Source organism: Thalassophryne amazonica, chromosome 3 (genome assembly GCF_902500255.1).
Source record: "Thalassophryne amazonica chromosome 3, fThaAma1.1, whole genome shotgun sequence".
Taxonomy (NCBI): domain Eukaryota; kingdom Metazoa; phylum Chordata; class Actinopteri; order Batrachoidiformes; family Batrachoididae; genus Thalassophryne; species Thalassophryne amazonica.
The window spans coordinates 108,246,507-108,265,549 of NC_047105.1; the positions used below are offsets into that span (position 1 = coordinate 108,246,507).

Here is a 19,043-nt window from a genome sequence, read left to right on the forward strand (position 1 = left end):
GGGGGGCAGAGACCCCAAGCAGATGCAGGGAGATCATGATCATGCAAACTCCACACAGAAAGGACCAGATGGGAAGTAGAAATGCTGTGGTTTTTTTTGTTCTGTTTTTTGTACAGTGCTTGAAACAGTCACTTTGACACACGCAAACTGACTCCAGGTTATTTGGAAACGAAAGTCAGTTGTGTTCTTTTCAGGTAAAGGTGACATCTGAACTTAAGATGCCAATGAAAGTGAGTAGTAACTATGAAGTTTTTAGATGTGGATTAATGTTTCTTTGGGGGTGGGGGGCACTGCTGCACCTGGTGTGGGGTACGATTGCATGATTGTATTAAGACTGGGCGATATATCGATTAATTTGCGTTTTTTGTTGCGGACGATTTAAAAAAATTTGTTCTTTTTTTTTTTTCTCCTCTTGTTGCGGCACACCTTTTTGTCCCCAGGAACTTCCGTAGCTCCCCCCTCTTCATCCCGTTTCCTTCACACAATAATAAACATGGCTAACCACTAAAGAAGAGCGAGTTTTGTTAGTGGTTTGGGATTGCTGTGACAGATGTGGAACAAGTGACTGCATGCTACAAAGTTTGTCTAAAGTCCATTGCAACAGAACACAGCCGCAGAATAAACTTATTCCAGAATCTATAACGGAGGCATCCATCTGCGAGGGAGAAATTCCACACTTTACGAGGGAACAAGAGCACAAACTCCTGTAAAACGCAGCTTACTCTGGTGGAATCATTTGCCGAAATGGGGGTAAAAAGTAACGAAATGGGGCAGATTGAGCCAGACTGACTCCAAATATGATTCAATTAATTACTTTTATTTAATTATTTTTTAGCGAAATGGGGACTAATAATAAGGGAATGGGGGTTAAAACGTAGCAAAATGGAGCAGACTGACACCAGATATGATTCAGTTAAGTACTTTTTTAGATAAATGGGACAAAATGGGGACTGATAATAGCGAAATGGGGTAAAACTTAACGAAATGGAGCAGACTGACCCATTAATTGAAGTTTCATCTCTCGAACGCCAGATGATGCACCTGCCCATACTACATGTAGTGAGCACAGCTCATAAAAAACAAAAGCTAAACAATTAAATAAAGGTAACTATTTGGAGTCAGTCTGGTTCACTCTGCACCATTTCATTACATTTTACCCCCATTTCATCATTATCAGTCCTCATCTCGCCCATTTCGTATTTTAGTATGGCCCATTTTTGATAAAATAAAAGCAAAACTTGTTTTGAGTTATCTGTCATTTGTACTAAATGTTTTCTTAAAAAAAAAAAGTGTGTGTGGGGGGGGTCGTAAAAAATCGAAAGTCAAATTTTTTTCTGAAAAAATCAGAGATTTTATTTTTAGGCCAAATCGCCCAGGCCTAGATTGTTTGGAAGAAGCCAATTCTTATATCACTGATGGGAGGTCTGGGTGCACAACTCTGTTCTATTGTAAACAAGTGGAATTGGTGAATGGCTTCATCTGGACAGTTTTTCTGTGGTTTTTTTTTTTTTGTTTTTTTTTTTTTTTAAGACCACACCAAAGTCTTTGGAATTGATATCAAAGTGTGATGTTGACAGCTGGATCAACCCTGGACTGGAGTCACAACTGTCTAGGCTTGATCTCGGTGTGCAGTTAGCCAGAAATTTACAGCCATTTCAAACATTCCACTTTCCAGCAGTGCAGTTCCCACTGGCTGCTCCGTGGGCGCCGAGACTACTGCCGGACCTGTTACGATTCCCTTTGATGGTGCAGATCGGGTGTGCGCCAGTTTTACAGCGTGTGTGGCTACCAGGACCGGTGTTGGGAGCCTTGCTGGGTCAGGGGGAGATCATGTATGCCCCGGCTCTCCCTGTGTGAGCGGGGAGAGCGTCTTCGGGACGGTGTGTCCCGAAGGGCCTGTGCTGGGAGTCCACCCCTCTGCTTTACGAAGGAGTGGTGTTGCTCCTTTGTGTGCAAAGTGTGCATGTCCCGCACTGCCTGTGCAGGGACCTTCACCGGCGGGACGGGTCTTGTTTGTCGCTTCGAATGGCAGCACAGTGGACATTAGCCTTGTGGCGTCTGTTCCAGAGAGCTACACACAAGCAGTAACAGTGCTCTCAGTGAAGATAAACCTCGAACAAGTGCATAGCCTTTCGAACTGCGCTAATATAACAACAATTGCTGGACCTCAACAGACCCCAAAACATCTACTTGCAGAAATCCAGTGTTCAAGACGCATATGCATTGAAAATTGTTTACTACTCTGAACCACGCCCGGATTATGTGGGATCCAAGTTATAAGAAAACGCGTACTTGGAGGTCACTTAAATGTGTGCAGTATGGTATCAAAACATGAACAATTAGAATATTTGTGTGATTCAAATCTTGATTTCTTTTTTTTTTTTTTTTTGGTTTATCAGAAACATGGCTTACTAGTGCCTCATCAGATTCAGCGGTACTGATACCAGGCTGTAATATTTTTAGAAAAGACCAAGGAAAAGGGGGTGGGGTACTGCTATATGTCAGGAGTAAATTTAAATGGAATCAAATGGTATGGCCTAATAAGATCACACTAGAATGCATTGGAGTAAATATTTCTTTCTGTGGAAATGTCATTGACTGTAATGTCTCTACCGTGAACCGTCTTCCACAAACGAGTTTTATGATCAATTGTGGGATCTCGTTAAAACATGTGATCATAAAAAATAAATGATCATATTAGGAGACTTCAATGTCAATTGGGATGACAAAAAAGACAGGAAAAAATCTGAAATTAATTACTGGTCAATTTAATTTTACACAATTGAGAATCCGACCAGAATTACAAGTCGTTCAGAATCCCAAATTGACTTAGTTTCTCAAATAGGCCTGAAAGGATTACTAAAACATATAATCTATTGACTGGTCTCTCAGACCATAATGTTATTCTTTGTACAAGAAAATTAACTAAGCAACGTTTTGAGCATTCATACTCCAATCATGTTAGGAAACAAATGTCTAAAGTTATACCAAAGAATCAACAACAAACCTTGGGAAAAGCATTAAAAGATCTCACTTGGGAAAGTGTAACCTCGTGACAATATTGAAATATGCTCTGGTATATTTCTTAACAAAATTCAAAATGTATGTAGTTCTTTTACAAAAAATATGAATTACAGGAAAATAAAATCTTACTCTGTCCCATGGGTAGATTCAAATTGTATACATCTAGTGAAAAAAAGAGACCAGTTATTGGAAAAACTCAATTAAATCCAGGTTGACAACAGACAAATATACTTCAGTGCGAAATAGAGTAATATCAAAAATGTGAAGAGCAAAAGCAATTTTTTTTTTTATCACAATAATGCAAAACAGAAATGAAAAACAAATATGGCAGAATATTAAACTTTTAGTGAGGCAGGAAAGGAAAGATGCAAATGATTTTGAATTGAAAATTAATAACTAGCTTGTGAATGATCCTACGATTTTAGCAAAAGAGCTGAATTTATCATTTCTACGCTTTGTTGAAGAGATGGCAGCATGTTTCAGATCGCCTGAAATAACCTACAACAATCCAGGACACAGTCAAATGTTTAATATAGAACCAATATCAGAGGTTGAAAGTCTAAAGATTATAAATGCCATGAAGGAGTCCAAAGCTAAAGACCATCATGGCTTTGATGTTGGATGCCTTAAAAAAAAAAAACACATAAAATGTCTCTAGCAAATCCAGTTACGCATTTAATAAATTTGCCAGTTGAGCATTCCATTGTACCACAGACATGGAAGATGGCCACAGTTACCCCAATTTTTAAAGTGGGTGACAAAAATAATATTAATAACTACAGACCAATTAGCATACTGTCAGTCTTTTCTAAAGTCCTTGAAAAGTGGGTCGCCAAGCAATTGATTCAACATCTACCAAGTGGCCAAACTACTCTGCATCCCATGCAGTTTGGTTTTCGTACTTATCATTCAACTGAGACTGCCATAACAATGTTCATGGAAAAAGTGAAAAGTAATTTGGATAAAAACAGTTGTGTAGGAGCAGGTTTCTTAGATTTGTCTAAAGCATTTGATCTAGTGAATCATAATATTTTATTATCAAAGTTGCAATCTTTTAATTTTTCTGAGCATGCCATAAAATGGATGGCATCTTATTTATCAGATAGAAAACAAGCCACCGTGGTTAATGGTATTAAATCCCCCTACTTAGATTGTGCACTAGGAGTCCCCCAAGGATCTATCTTGGGGCCAATTTTATTTTCATTATTCATTAATGACCTACCAAATGTTTGTGAGGATGTGGACATACAACTTGACACTGACACGGTAATCTACTCAAGTGCAAGATCACCTGAGGCAGCAGCTCAAACTCTTACATCAGCCCTAAACTGTATTTTAAATTGGCTTAACGGATCATGTCTGAAATTAAACATACAGAAAACTCTATGTATTTTTCAAAAAAGCCTTCTAATATTGACAGGGTTTTCTATCAGCAATATGATTATCAAATATTAATGTCTTGATTTTGATTTGCTGTCTTTGATTTTGTGTTTGATCTCATTCTCCATATACACATTTATATACATGTTTCATTAATATTGCTTTCTTTGTTAATCACTGAATTGCTGAAGTAGTTATATTCACTACATTTATTGGTACATATCTATTCACTATATTCACTGAACTGTTTAAGTAATCATTAAACTGCTCACATGACTCAGTGAGAGGGCAGACTGCTGAGATCATGTTTTTGCTGAGCGCAGATGTGCGTCTTTAATTAACGGGTCAGCCTTGAGGGAAGAGCGGTGTGACCGGCACACTGGTTCGGGGCTGAACGTTGTTATCGGAGGACTAGGAGACTGGAGGCTTAAAGCCATAACAGTTTTCATATCAACGTGAGACCAGACTCTGTCTTTTTCTTGTTTTGTCCTATATACTTGTATGTAACTTTATTCAGTAAATAGGAGAGGCAGATGGGCGGGGCCCTTCAGAGCTGGCGAGACAGTCGTTAATGGAGGTTGACGCTCGTTTGCTCTCTCCTGATCAGGAAAAAGAAATTCAGTGTCTCCTGCGTGATTATTTTGTGTTAACTGAGTTGTTCTTTTCAGGTCCAACTCTGACAAATATTGAGCCCTTCAGTGTGTACATTGGAGATGATGAACTGCAGTTGGTTAAAGAATTAAAATATTTGGGAGTGTTGCTGGATTCGACACTCTCCTTTTAAAAAATCATATTAAAATAACTAAAATAATCGAATACAATGTGTTTAACTTGAACTAAATAAGGTAATTGACAGATCAAGCGGGTATGATGTTCTTGCACTGTATATTATTATTATTATTATTATTATTATTTATTTATTTTTCCTCCCTCATGTAGGTTACTGCATAGCCAGCTGGTCTCTCTCAGGTGTGGCAATTTTAAAACCGATTGAAAGGCTTTATTATTATTAAAAATATTAGATAAAAGACCATTTTCATATCATCACTTTAAAATTTTAACAAAGTATAACTTGTTTAGTTTTGAAAATTTTATAAAATTTAAAAGTGCTTGTCTAATATATACAACTTTATATGGATTGGCTCATCCACCGCTTGCAAATTATGTTAAATATAGAACAATTGGTCCGAGGGTCACCAGGACCGTGAGTAGAGGGGACTGTGAAGTGCCTGTGCGAAAAACAGCTTTTGCACAAAATGTTCGTTCCTACAAAGGCAGTTTCCAGTGGAACACATGGCCAACTACAGTGATGGAGGCCCCAAGCTTTAAAGCTTTCAAAAGTCACTTAAAGGAGTGGCTCAAATCAAATAAAAAATGTGAGCATTATGAACTCAGTTGTATAAACTAAGAACTGTAGGGCATGTGCAATGCACTACAGCACTTTAAGTTATTGTTCTTAAAGCTATGGTTTTTAAAATATATGAATGTATGAAATTAGACTTTTTTTTTTTCTTTTACTGCGTGTCCTCCTTTGACTGAGTTTGTGTAAGATAACCTTCATGCTCAGATCATGTCAGTGTCCTCTTGTTTTCTGTCTCTTGTCCAGTCTGTGTCTTGTTGTTGTAGGTGTTAGTGACCCCTATGTAATGTAGTCTGTTGTTGTATTGTAAGCTCCTGTGACGTTTGTGTGTTTATACTGTAAATTGTTTCATTTTTATAGTCTGTCAGGGACTACAGATGGAAATTAGCTCAGGGCTATAATCTGACATGTTTATACTTTGTGTTCATTAATATGTGTTGTCCCTTTTAAATAAAGAAATGAAATGGAGTGGTTTGGGCACTTTCTTAATCTTAGCATCAGGAAACCATAATGTGAATGACTAGTGGTTATATTGGTACCTACCAATATAACCCTTCGCAGCCCTTCGCTGCTCACAGATTAAAGCTACTGTATGCAAGTTAGGGCTGCACAATGTCATTTGAGCATCGTCATCGCGATGTGCAATAATTACATCACAGCATGCACGTTTACATTGCCAACTGACAAAGGTAGAACAAAATAATAAAAAAGCCTGCACAGTTACTCCTTGGTTACTTCCTTTAATGTGACAACGTTTTGATCTCATTGGATCTTCCTCTGGTATCTACCTTGATCGATCAAGTGACAAAGGTAACAATCCGCTTTCATTTTTCATGACTAACCAACAAACGATGTTGAAGACATTGAATTTAGTAAAAAGGATGCTGGTAATGTGAGTGTGTGACATGCACCTTCTCCCTCGCTGCGCTGCACGCATCAGTCACGTTTGCTCAGCTGAAGGAATAAGAAAAAAAAAGCAGGCGGTTTTCTCGCAACTTGTCTTGTTTTCGGCGGCCAAAAATTAAACTTTTTGAAAACTGGGTGGATAAATGTGGAAAATGATGGATTTGCATCTTATATTCCTGGCTGTTTATAATTGACTTGTGTAATTTAACATACTATTTTGTTTTTTTCTTTTTGTCTTGGTGGGATTTATTTTCAATCGCGAGCAGAAAGCTAAAAGACAAAGCATGGCATTGGCAGTGGTGAATACTGATCATGAAAAAGTGGAGCACTGGGACGTTGATACAATAATTACAGAACGGACTTTAAGCTTTAAAATGTTGTTTTTCTTCTTATTAGTGGCTTCCTTCAGCTTAGGCTGAGAAATACACTCAAGCCAACCTTTTCGAGAGAGCTCTCTTCTGCAGTTGTAGGTAGCTGCAAATTTATGCCCGGCCCTCGGGTTCAAATGATCTGTTCGTCGAGCACAGATTTTCCGAAAAATGAGATGTTACTGAAAATGTGTGCAAAAAAGTTAGCCGCTTCACTGTCCCTAGGCTGTGAAACACTTTGAAAAGCTGAAAAGCTCAGCTCTGTTTGCAGCTGAAAAGGACAGGCGAGTAGAGATTCTGTCCGCTGAAAGGGAAAAAAGTCTCCATTAAAATCCTGCACATGAACATCGCTGATGATACATTTAGAAATTTATGGTTTATTTTACAGTTGAGAGGCTTCGTGTTTCCAGAAAGTTTGAAGTTTGCGCAGCAGGAAAACGGCGAGAGAAAGAGAGACAGAGGGAGAGAGAAAGCGAAAGAGAGAAAGCAAACGGAGAGAGAGCTTAATTTTAATTGCTTTGACAATGTAAAGATGTTTCCCATGTCAAAGCCCCATTGAAATTGAAAATTGAGAGACAAAGGCAGACAGAGAGGAAGACAGACAGACAAAGGGATAGAGACGGACAGAGAGAGGGGACTTAATTTTTACTCTGTAACTCTTGCTTTGACAATGTAAACATGTCTCCCACATCAATAAAGCTCCATTGAAATTGAGGAGAGACAGACAAACGGAGAGAAAGAGAGAAAGTGCTGTCTTTTCTCTTTAAGTCTATAAAAATAAGGCTATAAAGTCTATAAAAAAAAAATAAAAGCACTTAATTCTTTCACCAAAACATCAAATCTAGGCTTTCATCTTAGATACACCTTCTGACAAATTGCAGTTTAACTTTCAGGTCTCCTTTTTAAGAAAATCCTTATATAAAATCAACAATAATGATCATAATATTAAAGCAAACAGAGCTCTGGTATCAGATCAGAAAAGTATCGGCAGATATCCAAATTCAGGTATCAGGATCGAATTGGAAGTGAAAAATTGTGTATCGGTGCATCCCTAATAGAGACATTAGAAAAAATTATTTCATTTTATTTGTCATTGGGACATTTTTCATCTTATCTTATAATGAAAGAAAAGTAATTTTTCAAATCCCTCAATCTTGTTTTTTTTCCTCTCTCTCTCTCTTAGGTATGCAGCCAACATAGAGAAGATTGACTATGAAGATGAAAAAGTACTGATCCATTACCGTCAGTGGAGCCACCGTTACGACGAGTGGTTTGATTGGACAAGTCCTTACCTCAGGCCATTGGAGAGAATCCAGCTCAGGCGGCAGGGCTTACAGGACGACGCTCCTATACCTGTGAGCTAAGAGTGCCATTTGTTTCTATGTATAACCCTTTATGATCGACATGGTGATACCAGTTAAACCGTTGGCTGCAGTGGTCTGGAAAGACTTGACACATCACAATGTGATCCTCTATAGTTATGAGTTGAAGGAAGCGAGACTCAACATAGAAAACCTATGTATACCTCTGGGGACTCTATGTAATTAAACTTTCTAAATCAGTTTAACCCATTGTTGTCTAATTGCTCATATAATTTTACAAATACCTCGCTAACACTTGATTATGAAAGTAAATGGATAGTTGCAGTCGTATTTGAATTCACCATTATACAATCCCTGGCAAAAAACACCTCACAGATATACAAAACAATTTATGTTCAGTAACTGAACATTCTGGCTTGAGCAAACATACGACAAACAAATTAAATTAAATTTATATATGCTTTGAATGATTGCGTCAAACTACTTACGGATTCTCACTAAATTTGCAACAGAGGTATATATTACAGTATATTATTTATACTGGTAGATATTAGGGCACGGATGACTCCACTGAATTTTGGAGGCAATCTGGATTCTGGCTCAGGATTTGTTGGAAAGTGATCCAGATCAATATGCAGGTTCTGCAGCAGAAAGATACGACATCACGATGTAAACTAAGTTCAGGAAGACACTATTTGTTTCAGCTTGTGAAATATCAAATTGCAACATCTTGATCAGTCAGACCATTCTGGATCAATATGCAATTATTGCATTGCGTTGTGGAATCCGGATCCAGGTGAAGTCTGGGTCACGATGTGAATCACATATCTTTTATTTTGAGTCCTCATCAACCCTTGGGAGATGTCAGAAATCTCAGATTGCTCTTGTTGTGTATCTTTTTGTTGAGGACTGTTATTCTGCTTGATCTGGAAAATATGCCATTAATTCAGATAACTTTTTAATTTATCTTTCACCTAACTAGAATGTTCAGCTATTGAAGAAAATCTTTTCTTATCTGTGACAGCCTATGCCATGGAGCCACCTGGCTGTGGCATAGGAATTGAACTACCAATATTTAAACTGGTGGTTCGTTTTCATGTGTGCTTTTGGCTGCCTGCGTTCTTGGACAAGACACTTCATCTACATTGCCTCACGCCACCCGGTTCTGTATGGGTGCCAGCCTTGGGGGAGTAATGGGATAGATTGGCGTCCCATCCAGGGGAGGCTATAGGCCCTTAAGATGCTTCATGCTACGGTATTCTGGTTAAGCAACAGGCCGGTTGGTCCTTGGGGCCTGTATGGGGCTACATTCTTGATGTCTGTGATTTGCTTATTTGTTACACTGATCTTGATGTTTAGTGTTAGTAAGCCCATGTTATCACATTCCACTTCTATGGAAGGTTATCATGTTGAATTAAGACTTTTTGCCCCCACCCCCTACTGACTGTATTACTAAATATGGCTCCTTTTAATATGTTGGTTATGTGTCCGTGCTTTAACGCAGTGCTTATTTTCTTTCTCTAGGGTTTTCATGTGAATGACAAGGTTTTGGCCAGCTGGTCAGATTGCCGTTTCTACCCTGCTAAGGTTATTTCTGTCAATAAAGATGGTGGGTATCTATATCTGCAGGCCCTGGAACCTTTTGATTCACATTGAGTACAAAACGAAAACTGCAAAAATCTGTATATGCCATGCAATGCCATTTAAAAAAAAAAAAAAAAAAAAAAAGTATTTGCCCTACTCCTGATTCATACTGTTTTTGATCATATAACTTTAGTTGGTAAAAGTAAAATGCCTGTATCTCCCATCAAGTCTAGGAACATTCGTTGGCACTAGACACTGCATCTACCAGCCCAGGTCATAGATAGTGGAGCAGATAACTGTAGACGGCCAGGTAGGGGTCAGTTGAAGAATTAAACACAGGCGTCAAAAATGAAAAATGTTCTAATCATATTGAAAGCTGTACCACATTACGTGTCTGATCACAAAGAGTCCAGAATCTGTGATTGAATTATATCATTATTATATGATTGAGTGTTCTGTTTGACTGTCGTCCAGTTTTGTCCAACCTCCCAAGTCCGATGTCTTGCACGAACGTTGACGATATCTGAACAGATCAGTAACTAAAGATCTGATGAGTTTAACGAGACTCTTCCATGTGTGGGATGAAAAGAAACGTTGTCATACAGAAACGATAGCAGCAAACCACGTCTCCCTAACCCGGAAAGAGTTGTGACGTCATCACCCATGCGCGTAGGCGCTGCTCTAGCGGCAACTTGAAAAACATCCACTATTGGTTGAACTAATAGTATAAATAAATGGAATAGTTCTGACAGTGTTAAATGCTTGGTCTGCAAGTAAAGGCAAACAATGTCAACGTCCATTGGATTCTATGACGTGACATAACGTGATAACTAAGCATGACACATGGTGCAAACTATTCCTTATTAAAAACCCTATTAACTCCATCAATTTGCATCACGTTTTTACAATATTTGGAGCAACTTTAACTTCTGACCCCTGTACAAACTGAAGCTGACCTTTGTTACCATTCTTGCTGTTTTTACCCCATAACTCCATAACATTCCGTCACAGATAGTCCAAACTATACCGTTTAGGAATATTTATGTTCAGACAAATAATGTGGTGTAGATTTCAATGTGATTGTAACATTTTTAAATTAAAATTATTTTCACAGTTCATATGGTACTCTGGTCAGGTAGCAAGCATCACACTTTACCTACTACGTAGTAGTGGCTGGTGGGGGTGTACTTTAATTACGCTGCATGCGAGTTAAGGTGTGCATTTTTTTAACTTTATATGTACCTGCTGTGTACAGCATGCAAACTGTCGATATGCTTCCCAAGAAGCAGGGGGTGTGCTAGAAGTGCTAAAAGGGTTAAATCTAAGAGCTGGGCAGACGTCTGCAGAGACACTCAGAACATTAAATATCCCACAGCATTGCTGTGATATGACATGCTATCACCTTTTTAATCATCCTTCACTTGAGTCTCATGAATGTCACAAATTGCTCTGAAAATTAATGATGACAGCATACACACAATGCAGTGCAACTTACTACACATTAACTAAAGTGACATGAAATATACAGTGTCATGGCTAAGATGATTCTTTACTACCCGTGCGTAGAATGGGTAACTCAGCTAGTCTAATAAATAAGGCTGACCATGTGTATGTGTGTTCGTGCATATGCACTTTCAACCTAAAGCCCCTGTCACATTGGTGTATTCGTAGAGCTGCTCATTGCAGCGTTGTTTCATTTAAATATGCGCATACTCAGCATTTTTCAGTGTTTGTTCATACTTGCAGCTGCGTGTGTTCACATTTAAATGTGTGCACACAGTCGCGTGTACCATGCCGCTATTAAACCAGTTCACTGCTATTTTCTGCCTCTGTGGAAGTGCGCTCTGTTCTCTACTGCATGGTGTGGTGTGGCTCAAAAACAGTCATTCAACATTATTATTATTTTCTTGTTATGCAGCAAGTGTGCATTTATTTTAAAGTCACAGCTCTTTTCCGCTTTGATCAGATTAATCGACCAGGGCGTTTGATGAGCGCACCGACATGCAGCGAGTGCGCGTTTATTTTAAAGAGTCACAGCTCTTTTCAGCTTTGATCATATTGATCGATCAGGGCGTCTGATGAGCGCACCGACATGCAGCGAGTGCGCGTTTATTTTAAAGAGTCACAGCTCTGATTAGACACACACAGAGGGAGGGAGAGCGTGAGAGCGCTTTTATTTTAAGGAGCCTGATAGAGAGAATTTTATTTTAAGGAGTCTGATAGAATGTCTTCTGTCTGTCTGTGTGTGTCACAGAGAGAGCGCGCAACAGCACTTTTATGAAACAACAACACTGAACAGTCCTCATATAATGAGTCCAGTATTGTAAAGTGAAGCAAAGATCTTGTAGTATTTATAGCTCCAGAAGAACAATGGAGCCCGGAGGGAGGTGTGAAATGGCGTACAATACTGTGTTGAAGCGTGGGCAGGTTCACAATAGCAGACAGTAGCACGGCGCTGCGTGTACTCGCATAAAAGCTCCATGCTGTGCTGCACGCCGAAGAAAATTAAACATGTTTAATTTCTTCCGTCCTACGCGCGTAGCCCTCAACATACTGATGCGTATTGAGAAAAAAACTCCACGTGAAGTGGGTGGAGAGCTGCTCATTACAGCGTAGACGATACGCTGTAATGAGCAGCTCTACGAATACGCCACTGTGACAGGGGCTTAAGGACCCCAGCTACCTCACCTGCACCCAGTCACCATACCAAGTTTGCTGTCGATTGATTAATTACTGTGGCTGTGCATAGCGAACACAAACCATGCCACATACATACATCGATTGCCTTTTATATTTATAGATAATGTTACAAATATTATTGGTATTATTACCAGAGTCCATCAAAAATGGCCATCAGGTCTTGCGAAGGCTTTGCGTCCGAAGTTAAAATGTCACATTGTTTCAATCTGTTCAGTTTAGTTTTTGAGTGGCGGGGGTGACAGCCAATCAGAGTAGAGCTGCATAGTGACACCACAGTCAGGTTACTAGGCTGGTAGCTAGCTGCATAATTTTGTTTCGTTTGTGTGTAAATATGTCGTCTTTGTCATATATTATGTAAAAGCGAGTGAGAAATAAACACTTAATACTGAAAATGCTATTTTTGGAACCTAATACCACCTCTGAAGTGATAGCAGACGTTAGCGTGCGCGCTAATGTCCACTAACTTGAAGCTAACGTCCGCTCTTTTCAAAAGCTCATGTTCATATATTATGTAAAAGCTAGCGAGAAATAAACACTTCAAAAACTGAAAACCATGTTTTTGTAACCTAATAACACACAAATATTAACCCATATATATTCTTGTCATCCATCTATTTTTAACATATTTACAATTATTTTATGTACTTGCATTGAACTTACTAAATCAAATCATGCTCTCACAATATATAGGTGATTTGCCACCCCCTGCTGGAATGGCATGAGTCCAGAATGTAATTATCAATGTCCATTGTTCAGTGTTAGCTAACATCTCTAGTTTCTCCAAAAATATTAGTCCTATCAACGTTAAGTTTTGGCGGCGTTCATCCTTGACCAAAAATACATATAGCATACCAAACAGCAAATGTCAGCTCTCCCAGTTTGTCAGTGATCGAATTTATACACATGCAGACCGCACTTCTCTTTTAATATATTGTGGCGAGCTGAGTGGAAGAACGTAAACGGAGCCAGAGCTTTTTTGTCTTTTCTGCCTTCTGCCACATGCAGGTGCTTTTATTTTTACACACCCACAAACTGACAGTGAAAAAACATCAGTGATGGAAAACGTCAAATGTACTACACTTCTCACTCATGGTAACAGCAACATGACACTTAACTAAACTGACAACCAGTTGAACTACAGAAACACATTAAATCAGTAACACTAACAGCTGTTAAACTACTATGAACCACAATAACATTTTAAACCCTGAACTCCCTTGGTGCATTGCAGCACAATGTCCATTATTAACTATTGTTGGCTAATATCGCAAATTTCTCCAAAAATATTAGTCCTTTCAACTTTGTTTTCACAGTGGTCATCCTTGACTCAAAATACATAAACATACTAAACAGCAAATGTGCCATATGCACACATACACACACATATGTGTGTATGCGTTCTCTAGGTTTGCTTGTAAAATCAAGTTAAAACTGAGGGTTATCTTCCAGTGTTCACACAATATAAAAACTTCAATAAGTGTTTGAGCTGTCACTTGAGAAAGCATCATGCAAAAACAAAATAATAATTAAGCAAAGGGGTTGCTGATGTTCACAAAGCAGGAGGAGGAGCTATCGCAGCATTTCCAAATGTCAAGAGTGAGAAGTATCATCAAAAAATTCAGACAGCCACGCAGTACAGTGTAGCAAGTGAAAGATGTGAAGTGAAGGAAAACTAGTGAGAGATGTCTAAAGACCACTGAACAACTGTCAAGACATGAGTGAATGACTTTGCCAAACTTCAGAAAGGTTCTCCATGTGATTATCCATGATTCTGTTTGCTGTGATGTCCAAGTACTGGACATCAGCTTTTGCTTTGGGTTATTTTGCTGCTTAACTTAGTGATGGATGAATGTCCTCCTCCAGGATTTTTTGGTAGACAACAGAATTCATTTGTCCTTCAGTTGTGACAAGTCTTTCTGAAGCGTCAACATATTTGAGCACAGTCGAACTACCATCTGCAGGCTTGACTGTAGGTTTGATAGTTTGTGAAATTGAAAGTTTACAGTCAATGAGAAGGGACTTGTGTTCCAAACAATTTGCACAAAGGTTGGAAGGTCATACATTATTTATTTATTTATTTATTTATTTATTTAGTCTGGTTTTTGTTCTTTTGGGTAGGTGGTGGTTCCCCTCACCTGTTTCAGATGGATTCTCCTTTTGACCATTCTATTTCTGACACTGAAGTGACCTGTATTGAAGTGAGATCAGGCTGCACTTCCTTGGATGTTGTCATTGGCTCTTTTAGAGCTTCCCAGATGAGTCATCAGTGTGCTGTTGGGGGAGTTTTGGTCATGTCTGGAAAGGTTCACTGTTGTGCCAAATGCTTTCCAGTTGGACATGATGACTCACTGTAGTTATTTGCACTCCCATATCCTTAGAAATTGCTTTCATGCTTCTCAAACAGATGTCAACTTAATATAATTCCTGCCCCTTTCTTGAGCTTGACTGTTTGGTACAATGTTCTAGTAATACGTGGAGTTTCTAGTAAACTTTTTGTGATCATTGTCAGCTGGTCCCAGTTATTGGGTTGGTAGCTGTAACCAGTGGTGGGCACAGATAACCAAAAAATTAACTTCAATAACAGATAATTAGATAACTGAAAAGTTATCTTCGATAAAGATAAAACAATAAACCACCCAAAAATGTATCGGAAGTTACAGATAACAGATAAGTTCCAATATTATCTCTGGCACATTTACAACTACTAGTAAAACAAATTTTATAGCTTATAATAATATTAAAAATAACAACAGACCCAAACAATAAGACCACACTTTTTTCTTTCAACATTCGGCCCCTGCTGGAAGCTCTTGTTTATTACAGCCCTCCCAACACAGAGGCACCCTGAGAACAGCCGTAAAGCCAGCTCTCTATCAACGACAAACCTCCGGTCATGCGGAGGTCTTGAAAAATAAAGTCATATTGAGTTATGGTGTTGATTTATAAATAACATTAATACCGATAGAATAACTCCATTAATGTCAATTCTGTCATTTGTACAAAGTTAAAATATAACATATATCTTTTAATGTTGAATAATGCACTAATTCTGACGTTTTGTAACAAAGAGACAGATCGCAAAGGATTCTGGGTAAACGTGCCTCTGCTAAACACTGATTGGTTCAGTCATTCATTATGTAAACCAACATGTTAATGTAACTTCTGTCGTGTGTTGGTGTTTAAATGTGCTTTTGTAAAATATTCCATTTTTTTATTTGTAAAAACAGGCATTTTTACGGAGCCCTGGAAGTGTCATCGCAACATTTTTTGCATGTGGAGAGAATGTGCGCATGTTTGCGCACTTTCTCTCCACATTCTCTCTTTACAACATTCATTTGATGTTGTAAAATGTGCTTTACAGTGTGCGAGATGATTTTTCATGCAGGAATTTTTTGGACCAAGTTTCAGGTTAATCGTGCGTCCTGCATCGTGTAGTGTTCATGGAGTATCAAGCTGCGGTCAACATCTGACGACCACCTCCTGATCGCCAATCGTATGGTCCAATGAGAATCAAACCTGTTTGATATATTATTGTGGTCGGCCGTCGTGAGGTTATCCTGCTGCTGAAAGCTACAAGCAGCATCCAACCGTTCGCACTGTGCCTGTGCAAACACTGCAGAGCTGTCTTGTAATAATGTTGTTATTATTATTATTATTATTATTATTTTGCAGTTTTGTTTTTAAACTTCATTTGTAAAAAAAAAAAGCCATTTGCAAAGCAAAAAAGTTGATTTGACAATCATCTGACATAACCGGGGTCAAAATAAGTAGAACACTGCCATCTACTGGTCCCCAGACACTGCCATGAACACTACTGGCCAGTAGATGCTAGATGGCAGTAGAGGCTTTCAAAACAAATTCTAGATAATCCCTGTCTGCTCACATTTAAAATGCGTGGAATTTAACAAACGCAATTAAAAAAAATCATCTATAAACGCAGAGAATATATTCGAGAGTTTTAGGCACTAGAGTTTAATGCTGTTGTCCGTGGAGCCTGAACAGAGTGTCTGAAATGCATTTGTCCTTTTGTGACGTACTGAGATTACATCATCCTACCCAAAATTCACTGCGGGGCAGAGCATGTGCTCACAAAACCTTAAAAATTAGCACATTACTTTAAAACATATATCTGATATTTTACTTTATGAAACTTCAGACATGACAGTAATTTTAAATAACTTGTCCAAAATTAGTTTGGTGAAAATTTGAACCATAAGTTAAAAATGTATGCCTCTGGATGACTTAGGTTATATTGCCTGCATATCGGTATGGTGTTAAAGGAAATGTTTTTTTTCTTTTTCCTTTAGGGGCTGTTTTTCCTTTGTTTGCAGAGGATTGAGATGCTTTTTATACAAGCAGTTCTCTTCTGTTTGCAAAGGTTATAACTATGCGTCTGTTACAAAACTTTTAACAGGTGGGTGCTAATTTTAAAAATGCTTGTCGCTGTTCAGCTTTGTTTATTTTGTTTATTGGTTTAAAAGTTATCGGACAAAAATTAATCGGAAGATAATTGGTCTGATAATGGTTTTTAGAGTTATCTAAAAAGATAATCCGATACTGAAAACATTATCTTCGATAATTATCTGTTATCGGATTATCGGAAGTGTGCCCACCACTGGCTGTAACTAAGAAACACCCCACGCACGCCTATGTGCACACAAATGCCCGATGTCTTGGATGCTTTTTTCTTCTTGTAAATACAACTATAGAAATACTGTGTTTTGTGTGTAGTTCGTTTGCCTTTTTTTATTTCTTACATTTTGTTTGAATATCTGAAACAATTGAGCATGATATACACAAAATTACAATCAGGAAAAGGGAAAATATTTTTTTTTCATGACATTATATATAATGTGCTTTAGTATAAATGTTTTTGACGGAGTAAACATATCCTTAATTAAATCGGTGCATAATTTATTTTAAATGTACTTTTTTGTTTTTAATATAAACTCATATTTGTGTCAAATTGATATTTATCCCGTCAGCGTCCTACACTGTGAGGTTTTACGATGGTATCATCCAGACAGTGAAGGGGATGCATGTAAAGCCTTTTATTAAAGAGGTAAAATCATTGTTTTCATAAATATCCAAATGCATTTGTTTTTCACACTTTTGCATTTTATTTCCTTGTTGGCCATGTTTCTCTCTAAATTTGATAATTGTCCTGTTTTCAATAGAAGGGTGGTGTTGGAGGGAAGTCTCGTTCTTCTGAAAAGAACATGGTTAGGAGGATCCCGAACCGCAGAGATAGGAGGCCTCAGGAGAATGGTTGTCCTAAAAACAAGCGGGTCAGACGTAGCACCTCTGACCAGGAGGAGGAGAGTAACAGTGAGGATGATGAACATGAAGCAGGTCCAGTAAATGAGAAGGACAAGAAAATTAATGAAGTACAGGCTCCTGTTGTCGTGCTACCTACCATCAAACAAGAAGAGGACACATCGGAGCAGGCAGACGAGAGTACCTCCATCAATGAAGAGGAGGCGTCTGGACTGTCAAATGGTGTGACAGAAGACACTGAGCAAAATGAAGAAGTGTGTCATGTCAATGGAGTAGTGAAGAAAGAGGAGGTGGAAATTGCACTGAGTGGAAAAAAGCCATACACAGAGTTGCCAGATCAGACATCGGCACAGACAGAGCAGATGCCTGTCACCATGACAACCACAGAATCAAATGATGATGTGGAGCAGAAGCTAAACATGCAATCGGAAAACTCTCAGGCTGTACTGGAAGTTCCACCTCCACAGCCTGTGAAACGTAAGTGCCCATGGAAGTGAATCTGCACTAGACCAGGGCATTCGTGAGTAAGGTTCCTGCCACACACACTGCATCCTGAAAGTATTGATCATCACAATGGGGACATAGTTAGAATGGGGAAAATGTGGTGTTTTCAAGGCCATACTTCAACCTGATTACATTCTTGCCATGTTCTCAGTATAACGCATTCCCACAAATTTCTTAGCCTGGGCATGATATGCATGTACCATGTGCCATTTGTTCTTACATTATTGCTGCAAATGATCACATTGCACACGTGTGCCATATTGTCACTGCGTCTGTTTTGTCTTTACTGTATCAGGCACTGTGCTGTTTCATTGGTTCTGCAAGCTTTCTTGTGTCTACATGTATGAAACAACTGTCCTGCCAAAGTGCCCATCTCTGTCAAAAACACACAAGTCTGTAAACATATGATTTAATGTGAACCTCAGTTTGAATGAGGAGATGAGAGAATTTTTATTTATTTTTTGCTGCATTTAAACTCAGGCACTCCGGTGCATGTGTGGACAGGTGCACATGATTTGAAGTAAACTTTGATTTGTTCGAGGAGGTATCAGAGTTATTAACTTTTCTGAGGTGGGAGGTTGGGGGACAGGCAGCATTTCCAGACCATGTTCAGCAATC

General features: G+C 38.6%; 1 protein-coding gene across 1 annotated transcript in view; it reads left to right on the forward strand.

The window, feature by feature from the left end:
* Positions 1–19,043, forward strand: part of phf20a (PHD finger protein 20, a) — a 76,426-nt gene that overhangs the window by 14,685 nt on the left and 42,698 nt on the right. Inside the window, exons 3-6 of the mRNA XM_034167609.1 lie at positions 8,222–8,393; positions 9,885–9,969; positions 17,630–17,706; positions 17,822–18,398. Coding sequence (XP_034023500.1) covers positions 8,222–8,393; positions 9,885–9,969; positions 17,630–17,706; positions 17,822–18,398 — 911 coding nt within the window. The remainder of the gene's footprint in view (positions 1–8,221; positions 8,394–9,884; positions 9,970–17,629; positions 17,707–17,821; positions 18,399–19,043) is intronic.